At 42.1% G+C, this 22,271-nt stretch overlaps 1 protein-coding gene across 2 annotated transcripts in view; it reads left to right on the forward strand.

Annotated features, from left to right (window-relative positions):
* Window positions 1–1,587: 1,587 nt before the first annotated feature.
* arfgef1 (ADP-ribosylation factor guanine nucleotide-exchange factor 1 (brefeldin A-inhibited)) overlaps window positions 1,588–22,271 on the forward strand; it is a 53,769-nt gene continuing 33,085 nt past the window's right edge. For both annotated transcript variants that reach the window (XM_083995647.1, XM_083995648.1), the window contains exons 1-2: window positions 1,588–1,912; window positions 19,137–19,167. In XM_083995647.1, coding sequence (XP_083851773.1) covers window positions 1,789–1,912; window positions 19,137–19,167 — 155 coding nt within the window. In that variant the 5' untranslated portion in view covers window positions 1,588–1,788. The remainder of the gene's footprint in view (window positions 1,913–19,136; window positions 19,168–22,271) is intronic.

The raw sequence follows: 22,271 nt of genomic DNA on the forward strand, positions 1-22,271 counted from the left end.
TTCATCCAGCTCTCCTCCTCTTTTTCCTTCGCTCTTCATTCTGAATCTGCAGCTCTGCTCTTATTTATGGTTCAGAAACAGTGGAACTGACACGCAAGACAGTCCAAAGTGAAAGTGAACTCTGCCGCCCACAACTGCCAAAACTGTGTTGTCAAATTGCCAGATTTCCTGGATGTATTTGCTAAATGTTACTCGCAGCCCAGTAGCAAAATCAAACATTTAGGTACGCAGTGTTACAGGTGAGGTGTAGCATTATAAACAGTCATGGCAGGACTAAACATGCAGAATTGAGAGGGGAAATCAGAACATTTCATAATTATGTTACACAAAATTGCTGGAAATGTTTCACACCTTCTTGTAAATATAGTGCTGTGAAAAGTGGAAGGCCATATGGAGTGGCCTACTAATCATGTCCCCTAAAATATTATGAAACACAACTCGAAAAACAACAAATCTTCTATTAAAGGGATTTTTTTTATTTCAAGAAATATTAGTTTGAGGAGAAAAATATGTATTTATCATGGTACTGTATAGCATAAACATTAGATGTGGGATTACTGGCCTCTTACTAAGTTTCATTAAGGTTTTAAGGAACATTTTGCAAATAAATTAGAGTTAAAAACCAGATAAACATAAGAAGACCTTAATAACTCATTACATTTGTCTTACTTTACATGTTGTTGTCAGATTCTACAGGTTTGAATACGGGCAAGAGATGTTTGAAAATGAATTAAAATTTGAGGAAAAACTGAAAACCACTGAACATTCCCACCAATTATCATGAGATGAAAATTTTGAATTAATACATTTGACAATGTCATAATTGAGATTAATCTTTTAAAGTTTGAATAGACTTTCTGTTGAAGTGTCTGGAAGGAATACAAATCAAAAATACAGAAATAATAGATACATTTTCAGTTTGGATTGTGCCTGCAGCAAACTCTCCACAGTATATTTTAGGCTGTATAAATAGCCTTAAGCAAATATGAGTGTCACAGTGGCTCAAGGTTTGTTTACATTATGTAGATCTAGTAGTGAAACCGGTTTCACTACTCCAATGAGAAATCAAAGAGAGTACTAACCTTTTCTCTCTCTCTCACTTGTTTTTGGATTATATGAAATTATTGTAACTATTTGTTTGCCACTAATTGTCAAAATTAGTAAATTAAAGTAATAGTCAAGTCTTATTTTAGGCTATCCTGTATATATCAAGTGGGCTTTTTGACACACCAGAAATACCCTTGATAGAAAGATTCTATATATAGAGCACTTTGAGTACTATATGTACCATTATGTGGATATAGCCTACTGTTTATTTAAGTGGGGATGTAATATGGTAAAAAAAAAAAAAAAAAAAAAAAAAAGAACTCTGTGTACCCAGAAGCTGGTGCTCATTGGTTTAATTCATGACATAATATCAGTTATTTTTTACATATGAGTTTGGTGAGTCTGTGTGTTCTTGCTCATGCATATGTGCAGACAGCTTAGCAGGGACACTACACTCATGACTCCTCCACTCCACTCCCCTCTCCTCTCTCTCTCCCTGCTGCCTCACTGCGGCCGTCCTCAAACGTACGTGACGTCGTTTCCTCTCTCCAACATGGCGCAGGAGGCAGGTCGTTAATGGAAATCTGAGGGATTTACCCCACCTTCTGTGTTTATTTATGTTTGTCTGTTAGGGGCTCTGCGGCTGACATTTGTAAGGGAATACATTTCCACTCGAGGCGGCTGCAACCCCCGACCCCCCTTTTGGGACCAGGCACACCTCGCCCCAAATTCCGGTGCGACATGTTTGAGGGCAAAAAGACGAAAAACATGTTCCTCACACGAGCTTTGGAAAAGATCCTGGCCGACAAGGAGGTGAAAAAGGCTCACCATTCACAACTGCGTAAAGCCTGCGAGGTGGCACTGGGTAAGTTGTGTTGTTTTAGCATCACATTTTAGACACGTCACGCACCCTCTCACTTAGGCTATTAAGCGGTTATATCCTGCAACAATGTCGCAGTGTTTTGGCAACACAGTGTCTTTTCCATTCATTTCGTGCAGTCTGTCGCTGTTGTCTCATTGTCTTGCGATAAAATTAATCTAAACCTGCATATTTAATTGACGTGGCACGGGCTAAGTGGAAACGATTCCGTATCAAACACGGAAATGGTGCAGGAGGGGTGGGTGTTTGCAACACCGAGCCGATGCTGCGAAACTAGTAGCGATGTGAGAACAGGCCGAGCACCGGACAGAAAAACAAAGTTTCTGGAGGCTGTATCCTCCTTTAATAACCAGCTTAACACCTCACACACTATAAACATTCGTCAAGTGCAAACTATGTTGATCCAAACTGTATAATTTTATGGCTTTATCCCCGTAAAGGTGAGATGTTTGCGTCTCTTCCTGGTACACAGGAGACGTGGCCGTGGCCGGTCAGTACAGGGAGTGTTCAAGACATCTATGCCTTTTATTACATCTTTTATTTATTAACCAGTTTAAACACTTGTGCCCACCCCGTCGTAAAACTACAATATGAACCGGGACAGTGTAAATCAAGAGGTGACAGCTGTCAATAGCACATTCATGCTAGAACAATATCAAGTTGTCGGAAATAATGCAGCCGACTTCCGGTCAGGACCTAAATAAAATTAATAAGGAGGAATAAAATTACTATTGTTATGTTACTGGGGGTCGACTTTACACAGTATAGTTACCACAGTGAAAGGAATTAGTGTTCAGTTAATTGGCACCTGTGTTATCATTTATATCAATGACTCACCTGGTCTTGTCGCTTTGAGTGTGCTTTTATTTTGAAATCAAATCTCTTAAGATCCGGTTTTAACCATAACCGCATGGGGTAACTTTATGCATCTATTTGTTAGCAGGTGTATTTTCCGAAACACGTCCTTAGGGGTGACTATTAATAATAAACGTCTACATTAAACAACAATCCAACATCCAAATATGAACTTAGACATAACAGTTTACCCTAATAACACTATAGTTAATGGTTTTTCACATGCCAGACTTTTTATTATTTTTTATCTAGGCTACTCTGTGTCTTGGAACAAGCTCGTTTTTTCTGCAATGGGAGTAATATGACACTGCCACAGAAACAATGAGTCTGTGTTGTGCAATAGCCAAGGAGCCTACCTGTCCCAACAGTAGCTGCCTTCAGCTGTTTGCAGGGGTTCTGCAGTGCCAATGAACACTACAATGATGATGTTTGTCTGGGCTTGCTTTAATGTTTTGCAAAACCAACCCACCCACACAAATCATATAGTCCTTCCCACACTTCATTGTCAGTGGAGAGAGAGAGAGACGAGAGAGAAACGGTGGAGAGTGTTACAGGTTAAGCTTCATTGAAGGAGTATAGCTCACTGTAGCATGGATTTAAAGGGAAAATAGTATACACCATATTATTTGAATTTACACCAGTGCTTTGTAGAGAGTGCATATTGTTCCTTTACCTGGGAATCAGAGCATAAAGATTCAAATTGATGACAGTCACATTAGTCACTCACTCTACGGGTTGTATTGTAATGTGGTGCTTGCTTCCAACTGTGAGTCAGAAAATAACCAGCAAAACCATAGTTGCTGCTGACTCTCATATAGCCTCTAAGGAGCTGTTCTGTTAAACACAGTTCCTGAAGCTGCCTCATATATTTTTCTCAAATGACATCACCACTCACTATACGGTCTGTCTGTGGCCTGCTGATTAAAATTCACCACTTAACAATGAAATCTATTTTAGGGCGTACGTTCCCTTTAAAATGCAGCATTAGTCACACAGTCAGCAGTTGTGGGTCTTCTCAGGTCAGAAAAGGGAATAAATATTCAGGTGAAACCTTAACCATTGCATGTCCGCAGTGTGTCAGACATTATTGATATGTATGCTTGAGTATAACACGACAGTGGCGCTCAGTCATACACTCAAAATCTATGAAATCTCTGCAATGAGTGTAGCATCGGTACAGTAGTAGTGCATATCAAAAAACGACTTGGTGACCCAGTATACTGAGTGACTTACATAATCCCCTGTAGCTCTTGGGGCTCTGAGACATCTCAGAGACATCTGAGCGTGCCTGTGCCAGAGTCAAACCTCTTTGCTGTCACTAAAAGTCTTCCTGTTGTAGACTGCCTTTGTGCAAATTATATATTGTTTGAAAATTTTCCTTGTATAACACCAGACAGTGTTTTTTCCATCAATTCCTGTGTGTGTAGCAGCATACAGATTTAGACTCATGTTTATGTATACGCCTGCTAGTGAATCACTGCATGTTTCTTATGTATAGGAATGAGGTGAAAGCCTCTCACTGGGCTACGTTCGCCAGACAGTCCACCCTCATCAATGCCAAACTGGCCTTTGTCTTGGATTATCAAAATATCACTCGGCAGTTTCCCAAAAAAAAGGAAAAAAAGAAAAAAGAATAGCATGTCAATTTCTCACATACCCCCAAACTGTAGCTTGGTCCTATTATCTTTGAATCTCTCTGTCAGCTGCATTGAGTGGAGCTGTCTGATAGCAAGGAGCAGAACGTGGGGAAGACTGACAGTTAACTCAATATATCAAAGGCCCTCAGGCTGTATCTACCCACCACCTCTTCTTTAGTAGAGGGCATGGAGGCTTTGGTTCACTGTTCTCACGCATTGTTAACCTCATGATGCCGGCTTTGTGAATGGTCTTGGGTGTCTGGGAGCCCAACCTGTCCTCTCTGACTTGAGAATTTCATGTGCCGGTGATGGAAAATAGTCCCACTGTGAATGTAGCACACTAACTCGGGCCACTCAGTGTGAATTGCCATGCTAAGAGGAGTGAGGATTTGTTTCCGGGCTAGTAGTCAATGAAGGGGTAGAGAGCCCTGCTGAGCACACTGCTCATTATCTCTCCCCTTAGGGTGTATGGTCCTAGGGTCAGCTGTGGAGGTAACTGCAACCTTGAAACCTGTTGCAGCTGAAACCTCGACGCCTCCTTTCAGTTGTATTTACCTACACATGCAGCAAGTGGGAAGAGAGTTGTTGTTGTATCCTCAACTTTTCTTTGTTTTCGTCTTGCCACTAAATTATTTACTCGACCCGTAGCTATAGCTGAACTTTAGCGGCTCAATATGCTGTGTTATGTGTGTGGTGGGAGTTGTGTATAGATATAGTGTTACGGTGACATTTTTCTGAGAGTCTTCTCTCTGGTTTCAAAGTGGCAGCTTTTTTTGTCATTCTCTTTCGGAAACTGAAATGCATCAATATCACAAGCTAATTAGATTGTTGTGAGCACTATTGACAATATTAATAGTATGTCGCCGTTATGATATTATAAAATCGCCAAGGGCTGTCAGGCATATATTTAATCACGAGTGTCCATACTTAATCACAATTACTCACACAATTTCTATTTGTTAAAAATACCTAAAGGGTTATTTTTCAAGTGTTTAAAAATACATAAATACCTAATATGCTTCATGCAATGGGAGCTTTATTAAACATTAGGCCTAATTAAAAGTGATAACAAATAATTGTCCAGAAAAAAATATGCTCAAATTATAACATGAAACCATCATCTGACTGGTAAATGTTAGCAAAGATGGTTTAGTTTGCAACTGCGTGCTAGAACAACTAATTTCCAGCAACTGATTCAATGGGTTGAGACAAGGGCCAGTTGAACAGAATGTCCTCTAATCCTCCTTTAAAAAAAAGTGGCATTTTGCACATCAACTATGACAGTCCCAAAGATCACATAGAGTAAATCAGTGTTATTATGTTTGCAAAAATTCAGCAGACACATGAAAAACATGGCTTTTCTTCATCAGGAGCCTGTTTACTTCAGCTGTTTCACACTGAGCAGGTAGGCTACAGTTGGATTGACTGGCTTACTCTGGTTTTATAAGCAGCACAGTTGCATGTCAAGTAAATAGTGAATCTGAATTATGAATTGCAAAGTTGTTTTTTTGAGGAGGAGTTGTGCTGTCAAGTGGTTTGTCAGCTCACTTGCTCCGAGGTATTGACAGTTTGAGTGCCTGTGGTGTGTACCTCATGGTCTGAAGGTTTGGCATTACATCTGAATGTTTTGCAGCAAGAGGTAGTCTTAAGAAAAGAAATGGCATTACACCAAGAGCTAGCAGCTATTCTGACATGGTACACTGACTTTGGGCAAGCTATGATAGTAGGATTTATCTTTTTTAACTGATTCATTAGTCCCCATCTCCTTAGTAATCCATGGATATTGTTGCAGTTATTTAATGCAATTAAAAATTGCTGATTATATCTATAAAAGTTAGTAATTAAAAGTATGTTTACCCACATTCTTGGTTAATTATTAGCAACACTGCCAGAAATATACAAGATTTTAAACAAGCTTCTTCACTATAAAAGCTTCATGTGGGATTTTTTTTTTTTGCTTCGCTGTAGGTTTTAATTTAGACCACACACAGACCAAATGTCAAGTTGAAATAATGTCGCAGTCTGTGGTAAAAAAAAAATCTGTAGCAAAATATTTCTCCATCCAAGGTTAAAGGAACCTTGAATAAAAGCTGTAAATACAGACAAAATCAACAAGAGTCCTCGAGCTGTTCTTTCACGTCAAATTCAAGGCCATCGCTGCGGCGACGAGCCGCCTATTCCCTCAGAGCTGGAAAAACCTGGTTTCGGAAAGCAACAGGACAAATGGACCTGTGATCATTAATGATGGTGAACACATGCTCCTCGGTGATAAGCTGCACCATAGCCACCACATGCTGACCCATGATAAGCGCCAGGCTATATACGGTCCCATTTGTTAATTAAGGTTTTTTTTTTACCGTGACTCCCCAAAGACCGACACAACTCTCCCAAAATCTGAAGTGCAGGAGATGAGGGCTCTCTGTATTCTGACTGAATAATAAAAGCCTTTTTGATTTGTGTACCTGACAACTTTTCTTTTTTTTTTTTTTTGCGCCGGCATCCTTCATATTCCAGGCTGACAGAAATGTATCAGCCCTGAAGTTGAAAGCAAGCAATTTCATTCTGATTTCCATTCAGCAGAGGCACACCAGGTAACCTACTGACGGAACTAGCAGGCATTGCCGGGGATGAGAAAGTGTAAACGAGGGGAAAAGATGGCACTTGTCAGCTGCATTTTAATGTCGCCTTAATTTGCCAGGGTGCTGCAAATGGTCATGGCACTGAATGAGTTATCCAGAGGTTGTTCCACTGTTTGACTTAAACTGGAGTCAGATATACTATGTGCATTTGTGGAAAAAAAAAAAAAGACGTCCATACTTTGAGCCACAGCAGAGCTACAAACAAAGGAAGTGAAGTCAGCTCTCCTGGTGAGGCAGCCATGCTTTGTAACAAAGCAACACATTTCTCAAATTTTAGAACATTAAACAATGGTTTGGTTGTTTTTACTAGACAAATGATTTGAAGGACTAATTGCATGTCATTATTATTGTCAAACTTACATTTCAGCGTTAGTTTCATGAAGTCAGGTGGAATATAACAAAAGGTAATACTGGACACTGAATGCGTAGTATTTTCCGAAACGTACTGTAACATTTAGTCCGAACATCATTTCCTTGAGAGAAGGGGAGAGATAGGAAAGGGTGAGGCCTAGTGCCTGGTTTCTGTCTCGTTTCTCCCCTTCAGACTAAGTGCAGACGCTTAAGCTGCTTGTAACCCCAGAGGTTGACTGGTATTCAGATAATGAGCAGTACAGTAGTTAACATGGTACGGCCAGTGCTTGCTCTGAAAGCATAAATAATCCTTTTATCTATACGGAGGAGACGCTTCAAAACTGAGAAGGAAAAGTCTGTTTTTTTCTCCTTTCTTACACCGATACCTCCATACATAATACATTATGTCTCTTCACTGATGCCTCCTTCAGTCCTGGGACAGGTTATAAATTAATTATACCGCAAACAGATGAAGCTGATGAAGAGGGACCCTCCTCTCTCTCTCTCTCCTCCCTTCTGTTTCTGTTTCATTTCACTAATTATCTGTTTTATCCATCCTGCATTGATCTGTCGTTTGTATTCATTTAAGGAAATTTGGTAGCGAGCTAAAAATTCATCACAATTACAGTGGGAGGAGGAAGGACTCTGAAAATAAGAAAGTCAGGAGGCAGTGTTATTCAGCAGAAACACAAGTCTAAAATTAAACAAAATGTACTAGACATAATCAGCATATTTACTTTCAATATTGTAATTACAGAATACAGTAGTAGAAATAAAACTTAATTCTTTGTGGTTTTAGCGTCCATGCCATGTGCATAAAGATGCTAACTTTTGATTTGACCCATCTGCCCTGTCAAGGCCTTATGTTATTCCATGACTCAGCGCCCTTTTCATTCCCTGCATTCTTTCTGTGACGTGTAATAAACACGAGTGTGGTGTCAGGGATGCAGCTGGTCTTAAAAATGTATTCAATTCAGAACAAATAGAAAAACAAATAGAAAGCAACATTTTGTGGAAGTAGTAGCAGGTACAGCCAGCTTGGTTCCTCCTTTTGAGCAAAAGTTAGTTAGCCTAGCTTCCTCTTTCTGAATGTTAAAATGTTAAAGGTTTTAGAAATATCATTGTGTTTTATGTTTCAAGCTAAAAATAATTCAACTGACTGAAAGCAAACTAAACTCTTGGGTGTACCTTTTGCTCCCATGATGCCTTGCTTCCCAACATGCTGGGGCCTAAAACGACAGCAGGCACTCTGAGAAAGGCACTTTGAATGAATTTAGCAGGATGCCGGTTAGCACACATATTTATCCTCCATTGACTCGCTATTAATCTCCACTGTGCCGCACAGTCCTGCACAATAATAATAACCCTGTTTCAGAGGTCCAAAAGTGCCATTCATAGCGTCGGAGCAGAAAAGTGCCAAATCATGTATCTGGTGCAGAGTTATTAAAAATGAATTCATTTCAATAACAAAGCCAACAGCTGAGTAATCAAGGGCATGTGGAAGCTGAGTGCTTTGTGACTTTTTGGCTGGAAAATGAGAGCCTTGATGCAGCCATGGGAGTGAGAGTAGTTATTAGAGACAGGCTTATGCAAGAGTGAGTGAGGGGGCTCGTTGGACACACACACACACACACACAGAGACATAACATACACAAACAGGCGGGGACAAACTCATGAACGCACATGCGATTAGGTAGTCCAGACAACCTCTGACAGTGCCCCCCCCGCCCCCCACCCCCAAATGTAATTACTGCTGTGCAACCTTTCCTTTCAGCCTGGACAAAAGAAATGTCAGGGGTCTGATTTTTCTCAGGCTCTCTGTGGTGGTCGCCCCCTGCCCCTGTGTTTTGTTGGAGGCGGAGGTGGACACCTACACGCTGATTCATCCTCAAATTAGCTTATCTTAGTGGCACAACGCTACAGTGTGGTCTTCATTATTATGCCTGCGGACATTATCCGATTAGAAATCATCTCACAAGGCTGATATCTGATTAATGGCTGAATGGACTGATGGGGGAAAAAAAGTTTGTTTTTCACCATCATGAAATCACAGTTTGTGTCCTGATCCTCTCCCTCCTACCAGGTGTGTTACTTACCACGCCGTCAGTGGTCCAAACGCCAGTGTTTTACTGAGGTTAAAACATGGCACTGGATTGAGTTTTAGTTGATCACTGAATATGAAATGATGGGTGCCAACAGTGGGATGCCAGCCAGATGCAGATGGGCTTTAAGCTCTTTGAAATGCAAATGGTGCTGCAGGAGGCAGGAGGTGGGTTATCCTCTCCACATCCTCACTCAGACTGACCTCTAACCTTACAACCTTCCTTCCTTCCTTTTTCATTCATTCCATCCTTCCCTTCTTCCTTTCCAACCTTTTGTCCTTCCATCTTTTGGTACTTCTCTACCTTCCTTCCTTTTTACCTTCCTTACCTCCATCCTCTTCCATCTTTCCCTCCTGCTGCCTTTCCATCCACGTTCTTTCCCGCCATCAAACAGAAGGTTTAGAGTTCCACAAGCTCGACCAGGCTGAACAGGCTGAGGAACTCTTTTGTCCCTCAGTCTGTCAAACTGTTAAATTGTGGTAAATGGTCTCTAAGTAGACTAGGGTTCATGTACAGACTGAGCACTGGGTGTTGCACCAAGACACATTGTAATGTTGGATTTATGTTGTGAATGGAGTTAGGAGGTAGTTTGTGTTTCTCTTTAAATGTGACCTTTGAGGGTAACATTTATGCTTTTTGTAAATGTGTGTTTTTGTATTTTGTTATTATTTGTGTGAAACTTGGACGTCATGGGACGCAAGACAAATTTCAGAGTGATCTGACAATAAAGTATTATCTTATCTTATCTTATCCTTCCTTCGTTGTTGGATCATTTTAATGGCTGCACACAGAACACAACAAGACAAAACAAAACACGTGCCAGTACAGTGCTGAACTGTCCCTGTCTTGCAGCCTTGTGCACACACACTCTGCACACTGCACATGGACACAAACCATGGAGCTGGTGTGAGACAGGTTTATAAAGCTGATTTGTTTTGGAGGCCAGCCTCGCCTTAGCCCCTGCTTTCTCTCACTCCTCTCTCCCCTTTCCCTCCTCACTCCGTGTCTGTGAACTCGCCGTCCCCTCCCAGCAAGCTGTTTTCTTGCTGCCGGTCTTGTGACGTGCTGCAGAGCGTCTCCAGTGAGTTGTGTGTTTATCTCTCTCCCTCCCGCCGCGTGCAGGCTCTGCTGTGTCTTAATTGATGAAACGTTAGAGCGCTTCTGAGAATTTTGGCGCGTGCACACGTGTATGTGTATGCATATTATGCGCACTGTATCTGTGCGTGTTTGAGATTCTGTGTACGGCGAGCGTCTTACCGGCAGAATATCTACTTCTTGAATTAATGTTGATCCAACAGCTTTAGTCAGCAGGAATATTTGCCCAGGTGGGTTCAGCTTCCCAGACTTGTCATTGCATGGCTCCACACACTGTTGAAATCTCCTGTAAACGATGATGCCACTCAGTAGAGCTACAGCAGACAGAGCCAGTGACTGAGTGAGAGCACTTTGTTTCACAGCTCATTGTAAGGCTGTGATAAGCAACATCCTCTCTTCCAAACTTTGGATTAAGAGCATAACAAGATGATCAAGACGTTCTAAACGGGTATATATCTGCAGTATTGCTTTGTATATTGCAGTCCATTGCGCTACAAATGTGCCATCTCGTTTTCAATGTGTTCCTGGCACACGGCTTTGCAAGAGAACTGCAGGGCTGCATGAACAAATAACTACCAGCCGGGGATTTGAAATGAAGTGTCCACATTGACAGCATGCGTCAGTGCGCAGAGCAAGCAGAGCGGCCCCCCTGGGTTAAAATAATGGTTGCTTTGCCTCGAATTCAGCAACATTTTGCAGATGTACTGCACCTCAGACGAGCTGCTGGACTTGTGTATTTGTTTATGTTTGCCATGAATAGAAACCTTAGCACCACATCAGATCCACAGAGACCTACTCTCCACTAGTGGTATACAAAAACAGAATAGAGCTCCTTGTAAACATGGTAGAAAGCTGGAATGCAGGCAATGTGTTTTAGTAAGGTGTCAAGTGTATGCCATAAATATTAGATTGGTTTAAAGGGATAGTTCAACATTTTGGCAAATTGGCCCATTTCCATAATCCCTATAGTTTTAGGAGTAGGTTTGTTACCTTTAATTGTCGGTGCAAGCTATTTTTAGAACGGCAGAGCAGAGCCGCGAGCTGCTAGAGGCTAATGGTCTTGTGTAGATATGAATAATTGTACATATCCAGGAATTAAGAATGAAGACAATTAAAATGTCAGGATCACAACTTTACACCTCATGATGGCAAAGCGGTTGCAGTACCTAAGCTAAGTCTGTAGCTACTGTGTAGTGGTCACCAAAATAAAGAAAAATTTGACACAATGAAACAAGTTCTGAACTCAGTGAGTCATAAAAACATGTTTGTTATCCCAAACATCAATGTTTACCTCCCTTAAGTTTTGCTCCAACTGCTGCCACCTGCTCCAGTCTCCCTCCTGTCACTATAAATAGAACAGTATTGAAGCTCTTAGGGTTGAAGAGCTGTTGTCGTTTCACAGTCGGGTTTTGGGTCGCATAAATGAATCCTTACAATGCTCGAAATGACATCCATTATTTGGGGGAAGGATCCTGTGAAGCCTCACTCTTCTGTGTCTTACATTTGCTTAATGCATTACATGAACGCCAACACACCAAGGGGGGTGGTGGGGTAGCTACTGTAGGACCTGTGATTCCTGTGTTAATGAATCTGGTTTAGCCGACGTCCCTGTGGCGAGCACTCCCAGCGGGGCGCTCGCGCTTTGTCACGCCATTTAGGGAGGGCGGCGGCACCCGCAGGAAGGAGGAGAGCACCAAGTCCTAGCCTGCCAGCAGCTCTTGTCAGCAGTTGGAGACGGGGAGCAGGCTGTTTTGTCAGGCTGCCTTGAGAAGCAGTTAGACTTTGATGCGATACAGCATGAAAGGGGACTGCCTTTCTGCCTGTAGGTGTTTAATGGATATTGCATTTTCTAAAATGCACCATCATGTATTGTAGCTAAACACAACCACCACCACTACCACCCCTCCCCTCCCCTCCCTCCAGCACATACAGTCTAGTCTTGGCCTCGCTGGTGTTTATTTATTCAGTGAAGCTGGGAGGGTGTAAACTGCAATTCTCCGAGGATTGTGGTAGTAGTTGCTGCAGGAGGGGAAGCACATTGCTCATTCACACTCAGTGCCAGATATTCAGGGGATTTGAACTGATAACCCCCCCCCCCACACACACACACACACACACACACAGACCTGCCTCTAACAGGGAGGTTCCCAAATACTTCCTTTTGCTGATTCATCAGCCTTATCTATGACAGCTGCACATTTGCATCCTAAGAGGCTGACTGCACCATTGTATAGATGATATTTAAGCCACGATCAGCTTCTGCTTTAGCTCGGTGTAAGTGTGATTGACGGGATCACTGATAAGCCCCTTTGAAACAGTGCATTATATAAGGCACCGCAGAAACACGTCCCTGCTCATTGTAAAGTTCAGCGATTGAGTGCGATGTTGCCGGGGGTTTTTTTTCTCCATCTAGATCAGGCTGTTAATCCCGACATCGCAGTCAGACGCTGTCACCTGAAGCTGTGAGGGTGTTATTCTGTTGTGTCTCAGAGTAACAGCTGTCCTCCTCCTGGGGTTTCACCTCACATACAGAGTACACTACTTAACACACCTGGACCATCGATATGATGTTTCTCCATCTAAGTGCAAGAATGTAGCAGCTGTACTCCATGCTGCTGCTGCTGCTGACTGAGGTGGCATTTGGTTGTTTTGTACGAGCCGAGTTGAGGCCGAGGTGCTGAAGCTTTCCTCTTGATGTCGTCATCGTCTTCATGTATTTTTCACCGGCGACGGCCTTGTTCTGTCGGTGTCGTATGTCAGACTCCGCCGCACCGAGGGACCCACGCTATTATGTTTGCTTTAATAAGTCTGTCACTAAGGCTGATGCACCGGGATGTTTGTGCAGCGTCGTCTTCGCCAGACAGACATGCAGAGTCGCGACAATAAATACGATTCTAAGGAGGATACGTTTCATATATCGTGTTGAAATGGTTCACGGCGTTGACTCAGCAGCAACCTTTATGGGTGTCACGGTTTGTTGGCAATAGCTGAGGCTGCAGCGATGGGTATTTTTCTCTATTATTTTATTTCAGGAAGTTTTTTATTTCCCCATGTAGAGGACAAAGACTGTTAATACTGTAGGTGCTTCAGTATCATTTGTCACTGGGAAAGTACCTGACTGGAGAGAGCAGGGATGCACCCAGCGGCAGTCATGCATGTCCATTTTGTGCTCTTGCCTGCTCTCTGAAATCTTCCCCCTCTCCTCCTACTCCAGCCTTTATCCAGGCTTGGAGACTGTAGTCGCTCCATAGCAGAGTGGAGAAATGATTAGCCAGCTTTTGACTGACCTTCTCCCCAGCTTAGAGGCAGCTTTAGGGGGGGCCCTTGAATAGATGACAACCTCAGGGTATATGGGATTCCATATAAACTGAGACCAGAGTAAAAGGCTCACACTTAAAGTATCTGGAGCGACTTTGGTCAGAGTTAGCCGCGGCCTTTGTAAACGCTGCTGCTCAATCCAAGCAGTTCACCTGTCAGTGGCTGCTAGAAGCCAACATATGTATAACAGCACACTGGAGAACAGGGGGGTTTCAGCATGCGTTTGACCCATTTGTCTCAAGATGATGAAAGATATATGAAATGTAGGCCTGAAATGACTGTCTCCAAGGGCGGATGTGGCACACTGACATTAATGCTCATTTAAAGTCTCACTGTCACCTACTGTAAGGATCTGGGTCAAAGTCAGAGTGAGAAGAAAAAGTATCTTGAGGAAGAGGAAATTTGTCGAGGCGACTCAGAGGCTTAGTGGGCTGCTCTCATACATTATATAGAGCTCTCAGAGGCTTTACTGTATGTTGAGGTATGGTCTGGGAGAGCTGGACGGCTCCCTCTAATGTATCTGGTCAGTGAAATAGGTGTCTTATCTCTGTTGTGGGGTGCAGTAAAGGCAACGTGTGAGAGTGTTTCAGCCACATCCCGAGGGCCAGTGAATGCAGCTGTAATCCTGTCCTCACCTGAAGCAGCACAAACACACTATGATTCAAAAGTTTCAGTTTAGTTATTGTGCTTTTTCTTTGCGCAGCAGTGTTATCGTTCACATAATTGTTTCTGACTCGGTGTAAACAGTGTTTTTAAGATGTTACGCATACCGAGACGGACATTTTTCAAATGAATGCACCGATTGTGGGCTTTCGTGGTGTAGTGTTTCACCAGTTGATTCACAAAAGCCCCTCAGTGGGCCTCTGGTCTTTTTCACATGGACTCATTAGATTGAAAAGTGGTGAGCCATTCAGTTTCATCTGCATCACTGTCCTCGTGTGTGGAGGAGGTTTTTACCCACTCCACTGAGCTGCTGCTGCTGCTGCTGCTGTTGCTGTTGTTTCTCTTTTTATTATAAGGAGGTAGACACACGCACATCCATGTTACCAGGTGCTGGGTCCAAAAATGTGATGAAAAAGACAGAGAAAGATTCACGACACATTGGTCACATTTATAAAATTAACCCTTATTTATAAATGCTACCAGCTGAGGTGTCTCGACACCAGTGACCTGATGAAGAGCCGGCAGGTTCGAAACGTTGTCTGCTTTATGTTATGATAGAATAAAGTTCCAATTTTTTTATTGGGAGCAGTTAAAGTGTCGCAAGTCTTTTTCTCTCTTCCTCTTTTTATTATACCACGGCCCTGGGACAATCAGGGCGCAGAACACGACGTCTTCAAGGTCAGCACTATTTGGCACGACTGCTGCAGAGAGGTGGTGGAGGGTGATTGAGGTTTGGGTATACAGTAACAAGTAACTAAAACACAAGCTCATATTTGCTATTAAAACTAGGCAAAGTATTTTTGTATACAGTTTGCTTTAGAGTGTCTGTTAGTTAGCTTCAGTTTATTTCAGAATGTTCAAAAAAATAATACAGTAATGGGCAGACATAACAAATAAATACTTTACAAAGACAGCACATGAAAAAATAGAAATAATTGAAAATGAAAATAATTAGACTTTTCATATCCGAAATGGAGTTGGAAGAAGTAAAACTTTTTAGATTATAATGACAAGCTTCCTTGTCATTATAATCTATACAATAAGTTCATTTATAAATTTATTTAGCTGGATTTATTCTAATATATTTTCACTAATCTTTATCTCTCTAATACTGTGTATAGGCATATACATATATGGATTTATTATAATATATTATCACTAATCTTTGGCTGTGTTAATTAAATTGTCCACTGAATTAAATGTGTTACTTTACCTCTACCCATATGGTATTCAAGCTACTGTGGCTCTGAATGTTATGGGCAGCTTTTGATTAATTCAGGGAAACTTAAACAGAGTGAAATCAGCCATCTGTGATGAAGATATCGTTGCTCAGTTGGTAAAAAGAAATGATGCATATTAATAAATAACTGTTTGAGGTGTGTGTGTGTGTGTGTTTTGAGTCCCACTTGGCTATCCGTGCTCTCCTCTCTGGCACATGTCTGCGCCGTGTAACTGTGTGTGTTTGTTTTGAAACGGCTTCGCTGACAGATCAGTCATGATTCCACGGCTTTAATCTGCGGCTCGTCGTCTGCCCGGTCCCAGAAGTATCCAGCACTTATATGTCTGTTCTTTCTCATCACCAACGCCACCGCTCGCTGTTGCCATGGTTTCGCTGTTCAAATCCTGGGGTGACAGTTCCTCATCAAAGCTCCTGACACACCGAGCTAATTATCTGATGGCTAACTTACACAGTCAATATGACAATCTGCATGTCTCCCATCCAACTGTGTGTGTGTGTGTGTGTGTGTGTGTGTGTGTGTGTGTGTGTGTGTGTGTGTGTGTGTGTGTGTGTGTGTGTGTGTGTGTGTGTGTGTGTGTGTGTGTGTGTGTGTGTGTGTGTGTGTGTGTGTGTGTGTGTGTGTGTGTGTGTCTGTGTGTGTGTGTGTCTGTGTGTGTGTGTGGCCTCTGCCCATCTCCTCGTTTGCCGTGTGTATTTGCATAAATCCTGATAACCCTGCACTTCAGAATTCATTTGAACTGACGCTGATATTAAAAGTGAAATAGCCCGGGCATGTTTGTAATTTCACACATCCAGGGAAAGAGAGCGCCAGGGTCCTGCAGCAGGTTTGTTCCAGAGCAGCATGCTGCTCACACAAAGCAACACAAGAGAAAGAGAGACATGTTTTTTTTCTTCTTTAGAGTACATTGTGATATTACACCGGTGTCCTTTGAGGTCTGGCCCTGTGATGGTGGCCTCTGTCTTTTGTGAAAGATGAAAGATTGCACTGTAGTTTGAAGAGAGCGTGTAGGCCACAAGCAGAGACAGAGTGAGAGGATTACATTGATTAGTTTTCATGAGCATCATAATGTAATAGATATGATTGTGGTAATTATTGCTGAAGCAATTTCTCAATGAATGGATTAGCTAATCAACCGGAAATACATCAACAATTCTGATATTTAGAAGAGAAAGCTATTCTATTTTATCTCAAATATGGGATCATGCAGCTTTTTTCTGTTTTATATCATATAGTCATATTATATTTCATAATAATCATAAACAGGTCACATGTTAATTAATAATAAAACGTAATAGATTGCAAGTTTGCAGCTATGGTATAAAACTTCCGATTACAAACAAGATATTTGGTTCATATCATATTATATGTGTATGGGCAGGACAGACAGCAGCAGTCAGAAACACTCAGTCAAGTCAACACCTGGTGGATGAAAAATTTCTGTAATGAGACCATTTGAGTGTTTCACTCAAGACACAAACAGAACACAACAAACACAATATAATGAGAGGCTTCCCAACAATGGCTCCCACAATAAAAGTCAGAGGGGCAAAGACAATTTGAGGACGTCGTCATCATTATAACAAGTTAATTGGCACCGCCTGGCGTCTCGGCACATCCGCTTCCATCTACACAAACCCCGTCTGCACGCTTGCATCTCTGATTTAGTTTGTTTCTGTTAAGCGTCGTTCCTCGTGCTGCCTTTTCCATCTTACCGTGGCAGCGGGGAGTGCACCTCAGGTCAACCGCGCTTTAGGTTTATCCGTCATGTGCTTCGAATTCATATGGCTGAAATTTTTGGAATAGTTGCTATTGTTCCAAGCACTGGGAAAATAATATCCTGTGTGTTTCTGATGTTTGTGTTCAGGTAACAAGTGCCTTTCCACACCGGCTGCAGTGAAGCCTTGATAGGAGCTTCACTGACATGACATTTGCGTTTGCCAGACAGTTCTTTGTTATTTGCTAAATCATTCATTAGTCATTCACTGAGCATAATAAATGTCAAATAGGTAGGTTACTGGTTCCTGCTTCGCTATGAAATAATGAGATGAAGGCCAGATGACATGTACAGACATGTGATGAGTTGACAAGCCCCCACATCCACAGAGCAGCAGGGGTCACTGAATGGTTTGATGAGTGTGACCAGATCTCAACCCTATACCGAACACCAGTGGGAGATGTGAACATTGTGTAGCATCGATGCCATGGTGACGGTGCACCGAAGCTGTCTTGGTTGCACACGTTGGCCCGGCACCTCACCGAGACCCTTTTTTTATCGGATGTTTCTTTGATTTGTCACCAGTCTTTATTTAACAAATGTAACAAATTATGAATAAATTATCACGTCCCTCATGGCTCGTACAGTAAAAACATGGCGGAAAACAGCTTTAATTTAATTTCACGCAGTGATAAGTGCTAAATATTCTCGACAAGTGGATTTCTTTGAAAAGGACCGTTAGCCTTCCAGCAGTGAAATAATTGAGCTGTCATTGTATTAGTGGGGTTTTTCCAACCATCGCAGGCTGGTGCAATTCTGTGAGGACTGTGCCGATATCCACTGTGTTTTAAAAAGCTTCCTCAATGAAGGCTCCCTTTAATGTCTCGTACCAATTGGCCCCTCGTTCTCTCTCTCTCTCTCTCTCTCTCTCTCGAGATCTATTTCTGTCTCTCTTTCTCTCTTATCCCTCCCAATGTGGGTCTGTCTCTCCTTTTTTTTTTTTTACTCCTGCTTTTCGGTGCCAGTGCTCAGCAAGTTCATACAACTATTTTCAAGCCAGGAAATCTGTGAAATAAACACAAATGTTGGCCTGGTGGCTCATGGACACAGCAGCGCAGAGTTAATAGTGATTTACATTTTTGGCGACTGTGCTGCAGCTGAGGCAATACATTAAGCAGGCACTTGTGGTGCTTGGTGGTGGGATGTAAACAAGGCGATCGCCATGACAACACGGACATTCATGCAGCTGGAATACTTTCATCACAGTCAAGTCTGTCTGACAATTCACTGTTTTTTCTTGCGGAGTGTCAAACAGTGCTGTGCAGTCTGGGAGGGAAATGTGGCCTTTAAAAAGCTTTGAACAGCATCATCTGATCTGACGTGCAAGAACACTTAAGTTGTGAATTCAGGATTTTTTTTTTTTTTTTTAAGATTTCTTTCTTCATAAATAAAACCACTGCTGTGGCTGCCAGGCCTGATATGTGCTCCACTCCCCATGGAGTCATTAGCTGAGTAAAATACTGCAGAATTTACATTCCCCGTGGCTCATAATTGACTAATTTAACATCTCTTCCCCTTTCTCTTTTTGTTTCAGAGGAAATCAAAGAGGAATCAGAAAAATTAAGGTAAGCAACTGATGAATTATACAACACAATACGGCAGCAAGGGTCATTTAATTGGTTTTTGTGTCTGTTTCTGCAGGCGTGCTGAAATTCACGGCTCAACTCTGAGCCTCTCTGTTGCTTTCTCCTGTGTTCAGACCACTAACTAAACTGGATTAGAACATTGTGTGTGTGCGTGTGTGTGTATGTGTGCAAGCCTCTAGTGTGTTTTTGTTTGTGTCTTTCTGCCTGGCCTGTTCCCAACAGCCCCTTGCCTTCTCATTAAAGGCTTTCTTCACGAACCCCTGCCTAATGCTTAACTTGTTTTTGAGACTGTGTGTGTGTGTGTGTGTGTCTTTGGTGTGTGTTTGGTATGCTCGTGTATGGGCTGCCAAGTAACGTGGGCTTTGGAATGAAACATAGCACGAGTGCCACCTCTCCTATTCAGCAACCTTTCCTCCTCCTGCTGTTTCATTTTATTTCCCTAAAATGTTTTTTTTTATCCCTCACTGTTTTCACTCTCACACAGTCCTTCCCTCCCTCCCTCACTCCCTCTTTCCCTCCTTCCATTTTCAAAGCCCATTATATCTCCCCAGCTCTTCTATTCTCTCCAAATTAGCATTACCAGTAAGCGACTTCATCCAAATTTTACCCCTGAGGTTAGGACTTCTAGATCAAAGATAGATAGATGAAGAAGCCATGATGAGCCACACCCAGCTCATTCAAACGCTCCCGCTTCTGGAGCTTTTGGATTAATCTCTGGTACTTTGCAGCTCTAACCTATTTTTCATCATATGTAGATGCAGTAGCGTCACAGCTACACACAGGAAGACGTTTCTTGTGGGCCTGCCGTCCCATTTAAGTTCTTTCTCTTTGCACATCAATTGTGTAGCATAGCATACGAGGACGGATTTAAATCCCAAGAGTAGGAGTAGCAAATAGGCAATAGGCAATATCCATCCCAGTATATGTAATTCTATATCCCTGTAGGAATACATATTTCTATATAAGAGATTTTCTTTGAATTCATTTGATCAGGTTGATATAAAATCCAGTTTAACTTCATTGTATTTGTAAAGTGCCAAATCGTAATTTACATCATCTCAAGGTACCTCACAGAATAAGATACTAAGGAAACCCAACAGTTCCTACAAACAGAAACCACTTGACGACAGCAGAGATGCTCCTCTACAAGTAGGACAAGTTAAGAGATGAGTTCACTGTCTGAGGCCATGAGGAGATCATTGGTAACTGTAACAAAGCTGTTTCTATGCTATAAATGCGGTTGAGCTGATCAGACCTACAGTAATATTACAGTTTATTCAAGGAAAAATATCTTTGAATAAACTGGTTTAGCTGAATAAATTATAGAGATCTACAGGGGAGACGACGTCTAAATATAACGCAGTTACAGTCATCTGAGTCAGCCATCTTTTCTCCAGTAGTCACAATGTTATTTGTAAAGACGCTTAGAAAAATCACTATGAGGGTTACTAGGGTTGCACTTGTTTTCTTTCTATTAACAATGAATCATAGGAGGTTCTGTCTTTACAGGGCTTTTTCATATGTTAATGGAAATCTCTCCAAGGTGTTTGAAATTCTTCCAGATTAGGGGAACGCCACCTCTTTTCTAGCTCTCTTGAAATCCGCTTTAGAGGACACGTTTTCTGAGTTGTACCAAGAAGCAAGCATCCTCTGACTCACTACCTGCTTTCTGAGAAGTGCCACAGTGTTGTACGCAGTGAGGCTGCAGCACTGTCAACAAGATCACCACCTTGTGTGGGAGTTAGGATGAGATAGCTGCCCTCCATTGTACTGACATATGATAAACTGAATACCGACGGGATTCTTTCTCTAAATCTTATTACTGTACTGTCAGATAAACACCTGTTGTAATGGATTTTTCCCTCAAATGGTGTGTACTCCTCCTTTATTGTGAACTGAACTGTTAATAGAAAACGGTCAGATAAAAGAGGGTTTTGGGAAATATTGTTAAATGTTCATTTTCGATTTCTGTGCCAGACGTTAGAAAAAGATTGAAGGTGTGATTAAAACGTTGAGTGGGTTCATTTAAAGTTCAATTCGATTCAGTCTAATAGTGAACTAAATCAATGGTTCTGGTTGTCTCTACGAACATCTACTCGAATGTTAAAATTACCCACTAGAATGACTCACATCTAACTCAGATAAAACATTTGGGAGAACCTGGATAAGAGCTCACAAGAGTCGCGGTCAGGTGAACAATATCCCCTTGTCACACCGACGGCCCGCCGGCGGGCCCCCGGGGGGGTTTTAATCAGGGAGGTGTCATAGAGGATGTCACCAGTCACTTGAAATAGTCATGCCACATATCGTTGGAAAGCTAAAACTCTTGTGATTAAAGATATGCCGACCATTCCTAAATATAATCATCACAGCAACACTCGAATCAGACTATAAACATGCTAACAAAGTTCGTAAAAAGCCGATATAACTCACGATTTGTGTCAGGGCAGGCTCAGGATCACAGGGTTTCCCCACAAACTTGGTGTCGTTACATTCAGAAAAGTCCAGTAAATCCAATCCAGTAAAGTATTTAGTCCAAAACACACGGTTGTACCGGTAGATAACCTCATCCCGCTGCTGCATCTTATGAAATTACGCATTGTATATCCAGTAAATCCGTTTATTTCTCCTCATAAGTCCGGCGTTTACATGAAAACAATGTTTATTTCACTTTTCAAAATGGCGCTGCCCTCTGACCTTTCGATTGACAGCTCACTCGACCAATCACAAGCTCCCTGTCCCCGGCTGCCGCCTGCAATAGCGAATGAGTGGCTGTGTCTCATGAGGAACATCCCCTCCGACAGCGCTGAATGGCTTCAGCCACTAGGAACCGATCCCGATGGAAACTGTAGCATTGAATAGCCAATGAGATTACGAAACGAACGATGTGCTGCATTCACGGTCCCTGGGAAAAGGCAGCACTGCCATTTTCATGCGTAACTTTGCAAAAGCTGCACTTTGGCGCATGTATTGTTTCTCAATGGCAACTTTAGGAAAACGCCTAGATATACACTTAGAAAAACATGTGTAAAATACTCATTTTTAGCAGGATTGTTATCAAATTTGAACTGGGGCCAGGTAAG

Source organism: Trachurus trachurus (assembly GCF_905171665.1).
Source record: "Trachurus trachurus genome assembly, chromosome: 20".
Classification (NCBI taxonomy): domain Eukaryota; kingdom Metazoa; phylum Chordata; class Actinopteri; order Carangiformes; family Carangidae; genus Trachurus; species Trachurus trachurus.